General features: G+C 45.9%; 1 protein-coding gene across 6 annotated transcripts in view; it reads left to right on the forward strand.

Moving 5' to 3' along the window:
• The window catches only part of PTPN3 (protein tyrosine phosphatase non-receptor type 3), a 123,947-nt gene that overhangs the window by 35,149 nt on the left and 70,208 nt on the right, over nucleotides 1–18,590 (forward strand). For 4 of the 6 annotated variants that reach the window (XM_050759534.1, XM_050759538.1, XM_050759533.1 and 1 more), the window contains exons 3-7: nucleotides 6,150–6,257; nucleotides 6,334–6,376; nucleotides 8,963–9,041; nucleotides 14,963–15,007; nucleotides 18,534–18,586. In XM_050759534.1, coding sequence (XP_050615491.1) covers nucleotides 6,150–6,257; nucleotides 6,334–6,376; nucleotides 8,963–9,041; nucleotides 14,963–15,007; nucleotides 18,534–18,586 — 328 coding nt within the window. Of the gene's footprint in view, nucleotides 1–6,149; nucleotides 6,258–6,333; nucleotides 6,377–8,962; nucleotides 9,042–14,962; nucleotides 15,008–18,533; nucleotides 18,587–18,590 lie in introns of those variants that run through there. The other 2 variants (XM_050759536.1, XM_050759539.1) reach the window with 2 other exon arrangements.

An 18,590-nucleotide genomic window follows, 5' to 3' on the forward strand; every position in this document is an offset into this window, starting at 1 on the left:
AAGCTTGAGATCTCAGATCTTGTATGTTGAGATTGCACTGGAAATACTTAAAAATGTTGCCCCCCGGCTGGGCACGGTGGCTCACACCTGTAATCCCAGCATTTTGGGAGGCCGAGGCAGGCGGATTACAAGATCAGGATATCGAGACCATCCTGGCTAACATGGTAAAACCCCGTCTCTACTAAAAATATACAAAAAATTAGCCAGGCGTGGTGATGGGCGCCTGTAGTCCCAGCTACTCGGGAGGCTGAGGCAGGAGAATGGCGTGAACCCGCGAAGCGGAGCTTGCAGTGAGCCGAGATCACACCACTGCACTCCAGCCTGGGCGACAGAGCCAGACTCCGTCTCAAAAAAAAAAAAAAAGTTGCCCCCATTTCACCTCTGCCCTGAGAGTCTTCCCCTCGTTTCTGTGTGACGTGAACTGTTTGATGCTCATACGTTGGTGCTTCTGGGAAGTCCTCATCCACTTTCTGAAGGAGACTGGTTTGGGAAGTGGATGAGGACTCCATGAAAGCACCAACATCTGGAAGCATCATGGCGCCCTATATGTGCTTCATTAGAGCCCATGTCAGGTTGCATTTTTTCAGATAGTGATTAGGGTTTATGTTGCCCATGAAACTGAGCTCCTTGAGAACAGGAAAGAGTAGAAAGGGTGTTGTTTCCCCTCTGCCTGGCACAAGGCTGGGCACACAGCAGGTGCTCGTTAAATGTGTGAGTGAGTGGGCTGTGAAACAATCAGCCTCACAGATGGCAGGGCTTGGGGAGGTCCTGGCTCATCCCACTTAAAGCCTGTGGCAGAGCCAGCACCAGAAACGGGTCTCCAGTCTCCCAGGCCAGCCACAGGAAGATCCTGGGACTGTGGCTGCCTATGGTGCCCTCCCACTCCAGTCACCACCCAGCCCGTGACCTTTGCCCATCTCTTCCATCCTCTGGCCAGTCCTAAAGGAGTTAGTCCCAACCTTGAACTGGCTGCTAGGATCTGCCCCCACCTGTAAAGTTCAGTGTGCAAGGAAAGGCATCAGAAGAGAAGACAGGATGAGAGAACAATTGAGGGAACAATAAAAGGCCACAGGAATGCAAAGGGTAACAAAAACGGATCCCTGGGTCTTCTGCACACCCCATACAAGTTTGCCCACTGCCGATCCCAGGTGATCATGGACCCTGATGCAAGCAGGAGGAGAAGGCAGTTTGTGTGGAGTTTAGTGGGTGCTATATCTCCTTTTCAGCAGGGATGGGGTGGTGGCCCAGTGCCTTGGCTGCAGACGTCCCCCTGTCAGTGCAGAAGACTCAGGTGGATGACCAAGGACATGGAAGTTTGGACCCTTCGCCTGGCAGAGAGTGGAAATGGGCAGTAGAGATGGATGTTTCCCAGCCTTCTGCCCTACTCTTCCACCCACTTCCGCAAACACCCAGGCCTGCAGCTATTCCCCAGTGTCAGGGCATCTTCTTTTTTTGTAGGTGGGAAACGTTGTTGTAACAAGTGAAGCTTTCAGCAAGGAAATTCAGTTGTCTAGTTAGACGTCTCCAAAGTCTAGTTACGGGGGCTACAACATATACCTGTGACCTATTTCTTCAGAAGCCAGTTTGGAGGAAAACATCCTCTCAGGAGGACTGTTCAAAAGAATATTCTGCGATACTGGAAATGTTCTGTGTCTGCACTAACCCACAGGGAAGCCCCCTAGCCACATGTGGCAATTGAACATTTGAAATATACCTGAAGAACTAATTTTTTTTTTTTTTTTTTTTTTTTTTTTCCCCTGAAATAAGATCTTTCTCTGTCACCCAGGCTGGAGAGCAGTGGTGTGATCCTGGCTCACTGCAGTGTCAACCTCCTGGGCTCAAGCGATCCTCCCACTTCAGCCTCCGAAGCAGCTGGGACTACAGGCACACGCCACTATACCCATCTAATTTTTTAGTTTTTTGTAGGTCTCACTAACTTATCCAGACTGGTCTCCAGTTCCTGAGCTCAGGCGACCCCCCCACTTCAGCTTCCTGAACTGCTGGGATTGTAAAGCATGAGCTAGCAGGCCCGGCTTCAATTTTTTATTTTCTCTTAATTAAAATGGAAGCAGTCTTTAGTAGTTCATAGTCCCCACTTTGGATTGCTCAGCTTTGGTGAACATTTCTTAAAGTGTGTCAGAAGCTCCTATGATGTGTGTTAAAGATGTCAATCCCTTGTCCTGCCTGGGTGTTTTGAAACTTGCTCTCTGTGGGGTGGGGCCTGAGAATCTGCGTTGTACTTTCTCCCTGAGTTGTCTCGATGTGCCGTGCAGTTGGAGAACCACCGATTTAGGAGTCTGTTGGCAAGGTTGTAAATATTTCCCTTAAAAAGCAACTACTTTGGTTCTGCAGAACCTTGTCTTACATCTGATCTCCTTTTAACATAATCTTTCATAGAATTTTGTGATTACACAAACTTCATGAAGGTCACAAATGTCTCTTCCAGATGCTGTACACTAATAGTTTAGTATGTGTCTGGCTTCTTTGTTAAAATGTGTGTTTGTCTGTCTTGGAGCTGTTCTTTAACCATATATCCTATTCCTGACAAGAACATGAGTGTTTGTTAGTATGTAACTCATGTATTCATTCAGCACATGTTTATTGAGCACTTACTATGGGCCAAGCTTTGTTCTGGTGCAAAAAATGGCAACAGTGCACAAAACAGAACAAAATCCCTGCCTTTTTGAAGCCAATATCCCAGTGGGGGAAATGGGCCATAAAAAAATGTGCGCTGAGTCAGGCAGTATTAAGTGCTTTGCAGAAAAATAAAGTAGAACAAGAGGGAGAGTGCCAGGGCAGGGTGAGGTTACCATTGTATAGACGTAACCAGGGAAGTCCCCACTGTTGAGAAGAAAGAACCATGTGGTCATCTGGAGGGAGCACATCCCAGGGAGAAGGAACAGTGGCGCAAAGGCCCTGAGGCTGGAGCCCACTTCCTTTGGTTGCAGAATACAGTAGAGTCTGGAGTGGAATGAGCAAGAGGGGAGGATAGCAGAAGATAAGGGCAGAGAGATAGCAGGGGTAAGGGGTGGGGGCTCGCATGTAGCCTTGCGGTTCATTCTGAGGGCACTGGGTTTTTTTCCTACACAAGGTGGAAAGCACTGGGGCTCTGTCCACAGTTGATGATAGGAGGGAAGGGGCTGAAAGACTGGTGTGGCAGTCCAGGGCAGAGATGATGACAATTGGACATAGTGGCTGTATGGAGCTGGCTAAGAGGAAACCAAGCCCAGAAGTACTTTGGAGGTGGAGCCAATAGGGTTTGCTGATAGATGGGATTTGAAATGCGAAAGAACAGGAGGCCTCAAGGTGACTCCCAGGTTTTTGGCCTAAGCAATGCAGCAAAATAGAGTTACAGTTTATTGAGATGGGGAAGACTGTGGGAAGAGCAGGTGTGAGGGTAGAAGTAATCAGTTCTCCTGTGGGCATGTTGCAGTGGAGAGGCCTGTTATTCATCTATGTAGCAGTGTAGGAATGGTATGAGATAAAAGAGTCAGGAGGTTAGGGAAAAGAGATCCTGGCTGGGGATACAGATGTGGATGTCACCAGGATAGAGATGGGATTTCAAGCATGAAACTGGAGGAGATCCCCTGAGAAGCAAGTAGATGGAAGCTGCAAATGGTGCTTAAGCATAGGAGAGGTGAGGAGCAGGCACTAAAGGAGTCTGAGAAGGACCAGCGAGGGAGGCAGGAGAAGGCCAAGAGCGAATGTCTGAGAATCTCAGCAGAAAGAGGAGTGATCAGCTCTGTGAAAAGGGGAGAAGGCAAGCACCTACCCCAAGTGAGAATCATAACAAGCTGTAGAACAGGCTGGGTGCAGTGATTAGTGCCTGTAATCTCAGCACTTTGGGAGGCCAAAGCAGGAGGATCCCTTGAGTCCAGGAGTTTGAGGTTACAGTGAGCTATGATTGTACCACGGCACTCCAGCCTGGGCAATGGAGCGAGACCCTGTCTCTAAAAAAATAAAAATAAAAGTCTTAGAGCCTGGCAAACAATGAACATCATTGTTCTTATCACGTGGCTGCCACCCCAAGCTTCCAGCAGCCTGGTTCAAAGCTGAATCCCATGGAATTTGAGAAGTTGGAGGCCCTGGTTGCAACTTGGAATATCCCTCACTTAGTACCTTTCTATGTGTAGGAATTGTTTGCACAGTCTCATTCAGACTCTTTAGCCCAGCCCACCTTGTGACCAGGAGCAGGCGTCAGGGAAGCTGACTTGAATATTAGTCGTTCTTATCTCAGTCCAGGGTGCGAGCCCTGGTGGTGACCTGGTGCAGCAAAGATGACCTCTTGCGGGCAGGGGCCAGGCCAGGAGGCCTTTTCTTATTATAAATGTGTTTTTTATTATATTTCAATTTATCTTGAGAACCAGGTGAATTATGCAGAATAGATACCTGTATATGTGAATTATGCACTCCAGAGGAGGAGGTGTAGTGGGAACAAACAGACCTGAGTCAGGCAGTCAGACTGTCCCTCAGCTGATGGGGCAAGGCATGGAGCCTCTCAGTGCCTCTGCTCGTTGGCAAGGGAGATGGTAATGACTAGTGCACTTTGCAAAGTTGCTGCAAAGATTAGAGACCATATATAAAAAGCCCATTGGCATAATGTCTGGCTCCTTGTAGATGTTCAGTAAATTATAGTTAATAATATATATTAAATGTAATATAAAATCATATATAAATAATTCCAACAAGGGGAGCAGCTAGCTCTTTGACATGTGGAGGGAGTATCTGGTAATGTGCAATGTGTAGACTCCCACCTGTTGTGATTCTCTTGTGATGAATGGTGCCCTGAACAGAAGGAGCAGGAGGTATAAGCGCTCTTGGGCAGGAAAGGGGGCATGTCCAGGAAATGGGCGTGCCTCATGTTCCCACATTTCACACCAAATAATCTGAAGCTGCCCCAAAGAAGTCTCTGCAGGAGGGGCTTGATAGTTACCTAATTCTCCCAATGCTGGTCACTGTGACCTATTTTCAAGTACATTATTTGCTCTCAGGCACTCAAAAAAAGGAGCTACCTTTGCCTGGTCTATTTCTGACTCATATTGTCCTTTAGTTAAATGGTTTGGTTCAAAGGATTCCTGCAAAGTCTGCCTGTTAAAGTAGAATTTGCCATTTTCCAAGCACTCCATGCTGTTAGCCATTCCTGGGCCTTTGTGCCAGGCCATCTGATCCAAAGGCCTGTTTTTAGCTCGTGCAGCTGGAGGGCAGGGGTGATGCTTGACCCCGTCCTCCTCCCGAACCCAGATTGGCGGTTGCTTCCTCTAGGACCCCGGTCGAGATGACCATTCGTGTGGTCCCCTTGGCTGTCCACCGTGCCTCGACTGTTTCACAGCCCTCGACAGCTTTGACACTCTGTTACAGCCACTGTCTCCACGGCCAGGGCAGGAAAAGGGAGCTTCTTATAGCCCTGTCCCCATTCCCACACCATGCCTGCCCCGTAAACATGGAGCAGGGAAGGCAACGGAGTCCTGCTCTGGAGAGACGTGTGGCTTCTCACTTCAGGTGACGGGAAAGGGAAGCAGAGAGGCAGATAATCCCACAGGGTGGCACAGGCCAAATCACTCTGACGGCATTTTGAATGGCATTTGGGTATTTTTAGCTGTCTTCCTTTAGGCCGTTAGGTGAGAGCTTTCCTTTCCTGGACATATACTTCGGTGGCTTCTCCAGGAGTAGGAGCCACAGGTGTGTCCTGAGGAGCCAACAGAAACTGCCCAGGGGTTAGCATTTCATTGTGGATAATCCACAGGAGGCCACAGGGAGTTAACTGTGATTATGAGAGCTGAGTTTTCCGATTTAGACATTATCACTTGGGAATTGCAGCTAAGGGGGAAGGAAGAAATCTTAGACAATTAAATTAAACTCGTATTGTCTTAAATTGTGTTGATGTCGTTTTTCTTAGCCCTACTTCCCATATGTGCTGTGTGGCTTCTTAAAATTTATTAAAGCTTTTCTTGTGGTGGGAAGTGTGTGTGCATAGCATTTCTGAGTGTGCATAGCATTTCTGAGTGTGCATAACATTTCTGAGTGTGCATAGCATTTCTGAGTGTGCATAGCATTTCTGAATATTTTAACTCTTTTTTGCCTACAGTAAAGATGTTTTTACCACCAATGAATTTAAGACTTTTCCCACTTGATAATTTCTTTTGTTCTAGAAACAAGACACTGGCCAGGTTCTTCTGGATATGGCGTACAACCACCTGGGTGTGACTGAAAAGGAATATTTTGGTTTACAGCATGATGACGACTCCGTGGACTCTCCTGTAAGTGCCATTTTAAAAAAATGTGCTGAACTCCTGCACGGTTTGCTTTTATATTTTACGTTTTCTTGTCCAACAGAGATGGCTGGAAGCAAGCAAACCCATCAGGAAGCAGTTAAAAGGTTGGTGTGATCTTTTCATTTCAGTTGAACATTAGGTATTAGTGTATCACAGTCTGTTTCTCCCCTCCAATCATCAGTTCCTGTGACATCTGGTACCTGGAGTTCTGGGCGTCCGGAGTCATGAGTGAGGTGACTTCTCCCTGTCTGACTTGTGAGTCAGCAGAGATGCTTCCAGATCAGCCTTCTAGGATCCGCCCCAGCTATGGGAAAGAAGGGGAAAGGTGAGAGTAGGCAGCTCAGAGCAAGGGAACCCACATTTCTGTATACAAGGAAGGAGAATGAAGGAGGATGGCCTTTCTTAGTCCGCTGTGAGAGTCAGGGTGGAAAAGGGAGACAGAGAGATAGACAAACACAAACACCTCATACTTTCCAACAGCATAGTTGCATTCATGGAAAACCGAGCCATAGGTAGGTAATGTCACCAATACAAAAGTCTTCCAAACTACCGCTTATCTCTTAGAAGTGGATCCCAATGCTGCAGTTCACTCCTAGTTGGGTGGCCAGTCAGGCCACACCATAGCCCACTCTCTGCCCTAATCTGCTCTGAGCCTGATGTTCTAGCATTGCCAGCATTGTTCCCCTTTATGCCACTCATGCCCCAGACAAACCTGGCTGATCTGCAGGGCCTCCCAGTGCCTTCCCTCAGTCTGTTTCATCTGCTGGAAATGCTTTTCCCTCCCACTTCCCTCGTGAAATCCTGCCTTTCTTCAAGGCTGCTCAGATCTCATTTCCTCTCCTAGAAACTGTGGGTGGCTCCCTCGACATTCTATTAGATTTACCATCTCCCATGTTGGGGCTCTGAATGCTCTTGTCCTCATCTTTGTTAATTGCCTTTACTTCTGTCTCAGAACTGGCAAGTTCCTTGAAGTTAGGACCCTTGTTGTATTTCTCTCTGCATCCCCAAGGTGCCCAACTCAAAAAAAGTGGCCAGTGCATGGCGGAGTGGAGAAGGGCAGGTGGATTTGTGCACACAGATATGCATCACAGGATGCCCCCCAACACACACACACACCTGCTTCAGCACTCAGGGAGGAAGGAGTAGACACAGTGGCCTTCACTCCCATGTCACTGCTGCCCCCACAGGGAGCCAGATTCTCAAAGTTCTTCCCTCCCATGAGCTGCGTCCTCCTCATTCAGAAGTACCCATGGGAGCCTCAGGGCAACTTACAGACAAATACCTGCCCCATCCAAGTCCCCAGGAATGAGTCCACACAAGGCATGAATAGGTACTGTCATTCATTCTCTCATTCATGCTTTCAGTGAACATATCCTGAGCTCAGACTGTGGCAAGGTGCGGGGCTAAGCCCTGGGAATCCAGTCCAGATCAAATTTGGACTATCCCCTCAAAGTCCACAGCCAAGTGTGCAGACAGCCCAGAGGGTTCGACATTCTATGATGGTAGTAAGCACACGATAGAGGACAGCCAGAAAGACAAAGAGGCTAGGCCTGCAGCACAGAGATGACAAGTTTTAGAAGAGGGGAAAGGGAGGTGAACAAGCATCCCAAGGCAGCAGGAGGACATTGTTCTCCCCTGATGTGCATATTGTTATAGCGCCATCCACTGGTACTTAGACATGTGGACAGGTGTACTTGGGCACACACCCATGAGGGATTCTTTGAACACATGCTACAGATAAAGAAAGAAAGCACTAAAGATCAGGGAGGGTAGAGTTCAGGATGAACTAAGGTAGAGGAGGAGATCTAGCAGGTTAGTGAGAAGGACTTGAGTTGCAGAGAGCAAGAAAGTGCTCAGTGCCTAGATAGGGCTGGCGGATATTTACTGAGCCATGATGGTGAAATTGACATGAAGAAGCTCTCGGGATCTTAGCAGCACGATCTGATCTCCTGTTGCTGTATCTATGAGAAGAAATGGACTAATTTTATCCACACAAGCGAATTGACTCTGGATGTTGATGTATAAAGCCGTATTTAAATATGTTCATTGTCTGATTTACTAGTATACTAACTTAATATACTTTGCATTAAAAGCATGAGATATTTTGTAGTTTAAAAATGAGTTTGAAATGTGGTAGAGCAGAATCAAAGATCTCAGTACTCTAATTCTGGTTTTGTCACCAGCTGTGTGACCTAAGGCAAGTCACCTCTCTAAGTCTTTGGCTTATCTGTAAAATGGGGCTACCAGTAGCAGCCTAGCCCACTCATAGTCATGGTGGTGTCAAAATGCAGGAATGTACATGAAAATGCTTGAAACGTATAAATGGCTACACAAATGCAGGCTATTATTTCTTTGTAAATTTTGCATAATAATGCTGATTTAAGGATTTTTAAAATTCCTAATACAGATAACGGAGTGCAGTGTTTAAACACAGCCCTAAGATAAACGTGTGATAGGAAGTAGATGATAACTCAGTCTGTGCTGATGTTGCATAAATATTTTGCTTTTTGAAGACGTGGAGATTTCTGAAACAATCAACTAACTTACGTACTCCATATTTGAAATTAGCCCTTTTATAATGGAAAAAGCTATGGTTGAGTGAAAAATGCGTCACTTATGGAAGAGAAGCAACTTACATACATTGACTTTGTCAAAGGGAAAATTTAATTTGTTTTTGAAAAATGTTGTAGGAGGTTTCCCCTGTACCCTGCATTTTCGAGTAAGATTTTTTATACCTGATCCCAACACACTGCAGCAAGAACAAACCAGGTAACAACATTTTTTTAAAGTTTTCTATTTAGTGTATAAAAATGAGTAACCACTAAAAATGTACTCTTCATTTTATTACTATGGCCAAATAACTTCATTTGGGTGTAACTGCACCAACAATGATGATCCAAGTAAAAATCTGGGGTGCACATACTGACATTTTAATCAGCTAATGAGTTTTCAGTCTTGGGCCTGCTTCTCTTATCTCCTGATTTGGTGCCATTCCCAGCATACTCCCATCTGCCACCTCCTACCTCTCCCGCCTCCTTCCACCTCCCTGGCCTCTCCTGCCTGCTGAACACTCTGTGCTCAAAGGACGAAAAGTCATTTTCTACCAATGTAGGCAGGATGTAGATGACAAATTTGTAAAATAGTCATCCACAGGTCAAACAGCGTGATGTCTCTGAAGAGCTAAAATTGAGGCTCTTGAAGATAACAAGACATCTCTTGTTATAAGAATTTCCTTTCTTTTTTTTTTGTTTTGAGACAGAGTCTCTCTCTCAGTTGCCCTGGCTGGAGTGCAGTGGTGCGATCTTGGCTCACTGCAACCTCTGCCTCCCAGGTTTAAGCGATCCTTCCACCTCAGCCTCCCAAGTAGCCAGGATTACAGGCAGGTACTACCATGCCTGGCTAATTTTTTTTTTTTTTTTTAATTTTTGTGGAGATGGAGTTTCACCATGTTGGCCAGGCTGGTCTCAAACTCCTGACCTCAAGGGATCTGCCTGCCTCAGCCTCCCAAAGTGCTGGGATTATAGGCATGAGCCACCAGGCCAGCTTTGTTATAAGAATTTTCTATCAGATCCCCAGTTTGCAAGAGGTAGAAAGGAGAGCAGGCTGGATTCAGCTTGTCTTCTCAGTGAATCAGCAAGTGCAGGAAATATGTGAACCAGATAAGGGAAAGAGGGCTGTGATAGGAGTTGTTTACGCCTCAGGGCTTGGAGTCTCTCCCGACCCTGGGCTGGTACGTGGGTTTTTCTGGGTGTGGGGGACAGAGTATTTGGAATGGAGGAGGAGAGTGTCGCACAAGAAAATTGTTGCTATTTTAACACAGACTGCACAAACAAACTTTCCCTCCCCTGTGGCAATGTTAAGCCCTTTTATTATTGATCCATTTATTTTTCTTAGGGAGGGAAGCTATTTCACCAGAAAAAAAGCAATAGATGCTTTATTGAATCCTGTTCTACATTCATCGTGGCCAAAAGACATAATCAAGGAGGCAGCATTAACTCAGGCACAGAGTGCTGTCTTCTTTATTTTTTTTAGTAGTAATTACATCACATTTTAACTTGTAATACATTGAAAGGCCAAATATTAATCTGTTACTGTATTTTGCCTTCTTTGTGCACCTCCTCCCTCTACTATAGCAGACATTGGGAATTTGACTGTATTTTTTATTATATTACATTTTAAGCCAGTGTCCAAGGTGTCTGGTATGACACATCAGGTGACCACACAGAAGCACGTCCTGTCCTCTGAGTTTTCTCCATACCAGCTCTTTATGCTGATAAACTGGGGATGGGATAGAAACACTCAGCCCAGCAGGTTACTTCATAAGCTGACGGACACAGAGCTCGTGATGGAATCTATAAGAATGTGTTTGAAATGACCCTACCAAAGTTTCCTCAGGCCGGTGCTAAATAACACGCTCTGGGTCAGGCATGGTGGCTCACACCTGTGAGCTTCTCAGCACTTCAGGAACCCAAGGCAGGAGGATCACTTGAGGCCAGGAGTTTGAAACCAGCCTGGGCCACATAGCGAGACCCTGCCTCTACAAAAAATAAAATTTGACAAAGTTGTCAGGTGTGGTGGTGCATGTCTCAGTGTCTCAGGAGGCTAACTAGGAGGATCGCTTGAGCCCAGAAGTTCAAGGCTGCAGTGAGCCATAATCAAACCATGTACTCCAGCCCAAGTGATCGACTGAGACCCTGTTGCAAAAAAAAAGAAAACCTCTGTTGAAGGGATGTGTTAAAAACAACATGAATAATACATGTGTGTTTACATGTATATATGTCTTTTATATATATTATATATAATGTGTGTGATTATATATGTACATGTGTATGTGTGTGTGGTTCTAACCAGTGGGGTTTTTTAAAAATCACAACTCCATAGTAAAAAAATATTTTGTTTCAGAATACAGTACACATATATAAATTACTGAAGAAAACGTTTTATAAAACTATAGTAAGTACCAAGTACTCTGAAGTTTTCTATTCTGTTTTATTTCCCTTTTTTTTTTTTTTTTTTTTTGAGACAAAGTCTCACTCTGTTGCCAGGCTGGAGTGCAGTGGTGTGCTCTCAGCTCACTGTAACCTCTGCCTCCCGGGTTCAAGCGATTTTCCTGCCTCAGCCTCCCCAGTAGCTAGGACTACAGCCATGAGCCACCAAGCCCAGCTATTTTTTGTATTTTTAGTAGAGATGGGGTTTCGAGGTGATGGCCAGGATGGTCTCAATCTCTTGACCTCGTGATCTGCCCACCTCGGCTTTCCAAAGTGCTGGGATTACAGGCGTGAGCCACCGTGCCTGGCCTTACTTCCTTTTTTAAAAAAAAAATGCCAACTGTGAGCCATTAAATTGATTGTACGACCAACTGGGAGGTTCCAACCCCAAGTCTGGACGGCACTGCCTAAACTAGTGATTGCCACCTGTCTCCTGCCTCCTCATAACACTAGAGCCCCAGGTTTGTGGCATCCACTGGGCACATTAGAGCCCTCCAGAGGCCGAACTTGAGGGAGAGGATTCCTACGGCCAGCGCAGCCCAGGAGTTTGTCTACAGGGCCCATCCCGGCCATTGGCCATCCACTTCCATACCCTGTGAAAGAGAAGCCTACTTCTCTGGAAGCTGACAAAATCTTCCTGCTGAGCCTTCCTGTCTTTTGAGGAACATCTGTGGAAATGTAGGGCATTAATGATGGAGAGAAGCCTTGGGCACAAATGAAGGCTGCCTTCAGGTCTCCAAAGAGTAGTCATGGGAGAAGGGGAACTAGATGTGCAGGGTCATAGAATTGTGGCCAGTGGGTGGAGGCTACAGGGAGGCAGATTTTAGTGCACAATGAGGAATAAACAGTGTGTGTGTCTCTTCTAAAATTCACTGGTTCATAACCGGCACCCCCCATCCCCACCTTCCATCTTAAGAAGGGTGGTATCCCATTGTGGAGTAGAATGTAACTATGACCTTCTGGGATTTCGGCACCAGATTTCTCTTAATGCAACAGGAGCCATGGTGGGAGCCACCCCCATAACTCTTACAGAGCTGGTGGGCCACCAGCGCTGCCAGATATATATATATATTTTTGAAACAGGGTCTTACTATGTTGCCCAGACTGGCCTCAAACTCCTGGGCTCAAAGGATCTTCCCTCAGCCTCCTGAGTAGCTAGGATTATAGGCACACACCACCACGCCCAGCTGCCAGATCGTCTTATCTTGGACCAGGCTTCTACCATTAATTCATATGCTTAAAAAAAAAAAAAACTTTGGCCGGGCGCGGTGGCTCACACCTGTAATCCCAGCACTTTGGGAGGCCGAGGCGGGAGGATCACAAGGTCAGGAGATCGAGACCACGGTGAAACCCCGTCTCTACTAAAAATACAAAAAATTAGCCGGGCGCGGTTGTGGGCGCCTGTAGTCCCAGCTACTCGGGAGGCTGAGGCAGGAGAATGGCGTGAACCCGGGAGGCGGAGCTTGCAGTGAGCCGAGATCGCGCCACTGCACTCCAGCCTGGGCGACAGAGCGAGACTCCGTCTCAAAAAAAAAAAAAAAAACTTAAAAGATTTTACCTGTATTCCTGGCACATAATATCTTACCCCAGCTTTGTAGTTCCTGTTTAAGGAAATTCCCTCTGAAGGAAATTTTAGCTCTCAAAAGTCAAAGAAGGTGTATAGAGGTGGTATCTGTTCGTTTTTGTTTGTTAGGGATCTAGGCAGAGAGGTCATTACATTTTTCTGAAGTTGAGGTCATGGGTAGGGTACCCACAAGAGAGGTCATTACATTTCTGAAGTTAGGCATCCCAAGCATCTCTTCTAAAGAACTATCCTGTATTCTAATTGTTAAATAAATGTCTTCTTCATTGTGAGCCTCCACAGCTGCTATTTCTGATAAATTTAGATCATTCTTTGCAAAATTTTATATTCTGGCAATCTCAAAACTAGGCTCCTTCAAGATTCCTAGGAAGTCTCCCAAACTTGGGTCGGGTTCCACTATTCTGGTTTCTTTGTGTATGATGCCACGGGGTTGACTCAGAAACTTTGCTCAATATATGACAAGGCAGCATTTGGTGAGTGGTGATCTCCACGTTTATCTTCTCATTTATATCCCTAGGAAGACATACTGATTAGCTGAGCTTGTCAGTGAAAGCCCAGATTCACCATTGGTTTATCTATAACTCTCCTTTCTCTTTTTTTCTCTCAGTAGCACTGTAGGAGGAGAGAACACTTAATTCTGGTTGAATGTCAGCTTGGATAAACATAGAAACAAACTAGAAAGAAATGATGTTCTCCTAGGTGGAAAAGATGGAGATTCCAATACCAAATAGGTGTGAATCAGCAAATGTATGTTATACTGTCTCTCAAGGCCAGGTGTTCAATACATTGTGGGTAGTTAGTTATAATCAGAGTAATAATATCAGAGTTACGACATGGATCCTAAGCTTTTTAGCCATTAAACATATAAGAAATTTGTAGCATAGTGAGTTTTTTAAATAACATGATCATCCAGGTTAAAATAAGACACACTGACCTCACATATCCTATCTGAGCTTCGATTTTGTCATCTGTAAAAATGGAGATAGCAGTACCTACCTTACAGAGTTATGAGGCTGAGATAAGAGGGAAAGTTACAAAGTGGTACCAGGTACACAGCCCAGAACTGTGCACATAGAAGGCTTTAATACTGTTTGAAGCATTCCCATCTCAAGCCAGTTCCCTGACCTTTATAAATTTGAAGGAATAATGAAACTGATTTGTTTAAATTGTCAAAATTATTTCTCTCCTGCCCCTGTGCGCTTCTGCCCTGTCTATATTAGATTTCAAGAGATTTCCCTTTTGTCATCTTGGCCAGACACTGGAATGTCTATCCCGTTTGAATGGGGGTTTATAAAAGCATGGGAGCTAGTGGCCAAGTGTCACATGTATGCCGCATCCCTAAATAGAAGTCTCCCTAGGGCGCTTCCTGACCTGCGCAATGCTGCCGACGGCCTCCTTTCCCCGCTCCCCAGGCAGAGGAGCAAATCACAGGCCGAGGGGCCTGCCACGACTTGCGCACAAAACAGGTCTGGAGTTTGGAAGTTACATTTGCTGGTTGCCCAGAGATGAGTGCAGAATTCAGCTTGGAGGTCTTGGAAACTTCTAGTTGACTGATGTTTATGCTTTTGCTGATGCACCCACAGTTCCTGGGACACAGGAGAATGCTCAGCTGGGGGTCTGTACCCCAGCCAAGGAGGTGTCTTCCCAGACTCCCCTCCTTTTAGCAACTTCATGCAGATGGAGCTTGGGTGGATGGATCCCGGCACGGTGTTCAGAACGGTGGCCCTGGCGGTGTGTGGGCACTGCCTGTGCAGAGCACCTGTGGTTTCTGGTCCTCGAGGGCAGGGGCGCTCACTGACAGCGGAACCCACAGTACCAGCCCATCTTTGGTGGGCTGTTTCCACCCCATTCATCCCTGCTCAGCTCTTCATAGGACAGCCTATGCTGGCAGAAAATTGCCCCCACCAGTCAAGACGTAGGGTATCAACATGAGCCATGAGTAATGACAGGGCAGCTTCGCAGAGCGTAAGGTAGCACCTGATACCTTGGACCAAAACTGTATTTTTATGTATCTTTCACATGTACAGCTCTTGTCTTTGACTCATCAAACTTTCTTTTTTTTTTTTTTTTTTTGCTTATTTCAGTTTGAGTATGAATTAATGAAAACAATTGTTTCATAGGCACTTGTATTTCTTACAACTGAAGATGGATATTTGTGAAGGAAGGTAATGAGAATTTTACATTTTTCTTTTCCTGTTAGGCTAGCAAAATTCCTGGTTTTAATCTAATGAGTGTTTATTTCTGGTAACAATATCAAATCTAAACGGAGTGGATGTGGAAAGCATCCTGTACAGCATTAGGCTTTGGACATCTGTTTTTATTATACCTCAGTCTTGGCTTAGAGAGGCTAAGGATTGATAACTTTGTTTCATGTTATTTCGGTTTTATTACAAAGGATGCAGCTATGTTTCTGGTAAAGACCTGAGAAATTTTAAAGGGAGGAGGAGACCCAGAATGTACAATGGGCTTCATTCAGGAAGGCAGATCGGGCCTAATTTAGGTCCACTTCTGAGCCCCTTGGTACCCACGGATGACTCATTTTCTCTCTGGGAAGCTTTTTGCTCATCTGCCTATCATTCAGTGCTTCCTGTGTTACCAAGACCATCTCAGTGACTAGAAGGGAGAGGAAATTCCAAGCCAGTGGTCCCTGAGCTACCTCGTTTTCTTGACTTAGGGAAGAAACTGCAGCAGGTAAACTGGTGGGAAGAGCACAGCTTATTCCCAATCTCTTCACCGCGCCCCCAACCCCTGTGAGTTTAGCCCTGGGGAGGAGGGTCTTCAGAGGCTAGCAGCGTGCTGTACCGTGAGGGAGTTGGAGTCTCACTGGGGAAATGAGACCATATCCCATGAAACAATTAGGAAACAATTAGAACCAATATAGGCAGTGGAGACCACAGTTGTCATAAGACTTCAGGAGCCCCTGCTGGTGTGAGCTAGAAAAGTCTTTGTAGATTGCTGGGATGAGCCAGAATTGGGTTGGGTAGAGAAGCGAGGAGGTGGATTTCCCTGGGCAGTGAGAAGACACCCCACCCCCGACAGCCCCACTTGGAAACCACATGCTGAGAGCTTACAGGAGAATAGAGAGGGCTGTTCGTGTCCTATGTAGGCGGGCATCTTACATCTAGCAGGCAGAAGAGAACTGTTGAAGGTTTTTAAGCAGGACGGATGTGGCCATATCCACAAAGATAGTATCAGTGTGCACAAGGGAAGACTGAAAGAGGCCAGGGGTGTTTCAGGCTGGATGGAAGGGAATGGACAGCCTTCAAGGAAGCTGTTTTAGCATCCAGGCCAGAGACCTGGGGGCATGGCAGTGAAGTTTGTGGGGAGAGGAGGTGGAAAGATAGAAACAAGAGACACCTTGAGGAAAGGATTTCCAGAGCCTGTTGACTGTTGAGCAGTCATAGAATTATAGAATTCTCATCACTTAGCTCATCCTCCCATTCAAGGTAGGAATGATTCACTTCCCCAGCACAATCTGCAGGTCTTTGGCCTTCTGCTTGATCACCCCCAGTGAGGGGGAGCTCACCCTTTCATGAGGCAGCATTTTTACATTTTAGGGTAACTTGAGGTTGAAATTACCAACCCCTCTCCTGGGTCCACGCTGTCCTTAGCAGCTGTGGAAGCCCATTCTGTCCTTCTCTTCTGCACACACAGTCTTTTCCACCGAAAGTTTGCAGTCCCCTTTTATGAGACAGGCACTGAACTGTGCTGGCCAAATAAGGTCAGGGCTTTGCCTTCTCAGGAGCTTTTAGTCTAACTCTCCAAATACTGGAAATGGGTTGTCTTCAGTTTTTCTTCTCCAAACAAAATGCCCCTTGTTATCTCCATGTGAGTCAGGGCAAATCTGTTGAGGCCCACATCCTGGCTTAGATGTCTGGCCCTTGTCAGGTCCTTACCACCTCTCTGAGGAGAGGGTCTCTGCTACCGAACGCTTCTCCGATGTGGATCAGGCTATTTGTAACTGTGGGTCTTTTGACAGGCCCAGTGGAACATACTGAGCACTTTTCCTAAGGGTCAAGTTGTCCCGACTTGTTTGAGCTGTCCATGGTAGCCGGCACTCAAGGTATCATCTCCTTCTTTCCAAGATGGTTGATCTCGTCCAAGCCCTTCACTCAGCAGGTGGAGACCCCGAAGCCCAGAGTGAAGGAAAGGGATGTGTTTAGGACACGCAGCCGAGTTGAGAGCAGAACAGAGGCTTCTGGTGTTCCCTAGTATGTATTTGGAACACCATTCTTTGGAAATGTTTTTCTTTCTGACTTCTTCATAGGATTGCTTCTTCCGTCTAGAGGGAACCTCCTCTGCCTCTTTTCTAAGTTGTTCCTCAAATCCTATTTACCTGCTCTTTCTCCAGCAAGGACACTGGCTTAGATTTAATCGAACCCCATCTTGTTAGGAGAGCAAAGAGCTGATACTCATCCTGTTTCTGCCTGTCCTACCCACGGGCTCTCTAGATCTCCAGATGAACAAACAGATGGTGAGATCCCTTGACCGCATCTGTAACCTTGGGGAGATTATTTGCAAGTCCCAGCAGGAACACAGCATCACTTGAGGAACGATGGGGGCCCCTCAGATAGGGAAAGTCGTCTTCGTATGCAGCTGCAGAACCAGCACACAGCACAGTGGACAGGAAGTGGAACCCCTGGAGGGCCACATTATCAGAAAGGAGGAGTGATTCCCATCTTGGGTACTTCATGGGCTGCCATAGAAACTGTGTTCTCCACTTCCCACTGGGTTGCTTGGAAGAATGTTTTTAAAGTCTCGCAGGCTCCCAGTGTTGCTGTTAAAGATTCCTCCGTTTAACAGAGATCTCCCCACCCTGCAAGCCCTCTCCTAACCAGTTCTGCCCAGCAGTGACCCCTGCTCCAGGTCTGCTGGTGAGCTCCTGGGCAGGCCGTGGAGTCTGCAGTTGAATGCAGAAAAGAAAAGGAAGCAATCAGAGGATTCAAAATATGCCTAAGACAGAGGTAGAGTCATTGGCAGAAACAGGGCACCTGGAAAAGCAGTAAGTTTAAGAGGAAAGGAGAACAAGACCAACCCAAGTCCATGATTACTAGTGAATGGCACGAAGACTGAGAGACAGACAGATCACTGAACTCTGTAGATCTTCAGGAGGGTAAATAGATAAAGGAATCCGAAGTCATATAATTAGTTAATTTAATTAAGGAATTGCAGGTTTTAAAATTCAAAATACTTTTCTACTGGTCCCTCCTAAGAGGATGTTACTATTTTAGAAAGAGGGTAATCAAGAACCAAAGGGTCATTAGAACTTAGGAATTTAGTTAGAGAGCCCTATGATGAGTCTCCGGTCTTTACTAGAAAGATTTGAAGGCTGCCCATTGATCTCAGAGTATAATTTTTTCACTTTTTTTTTCCTCGTAGAGATACGAGCCTGACCCTTCTTGACCAGCCAAAGTGCTGGCCATCATTAGACCTTTAGCTTCATGGTATTTGTGATGGCTATTATTTTAAACATGCAAAAGTTTTATTTTAAAAATTTTTTAGTGTGTTACATTTACCTTTACTGTCCGAGATTGATTTGTCTCATAAAGTTGCATTTGTTACAATTCATGTTCTTTTGTAATGGTTGATCAAAGCAAAGAAAGACATGTGCTGCTTACTACCCATGATCTGTGAATGTTTCAGGCTGTTGTTGGTTCTTGTGACTTCGCTAATATGTTTTTCTTCTGACAGGTTAACCTGCCCTCTTAACTCAGCAGTGGTTCTAGCGTCCTATGCCGTACAATGTAA

Source organism: Macaca thibetana, chromosome 15, assembly GCF_024542745.1.
Source record: "Macaca thibetana thibetana isolate TM-01 chromosome 15, ASM2454274v1, whole genome shotgun sequence".
NCBI classification, from domain to species: Eukaryota; Metazoa; Chordata; class Mammalia; order Primates; family Cercopithecidae; genus Macaca; species Macaca thibetana.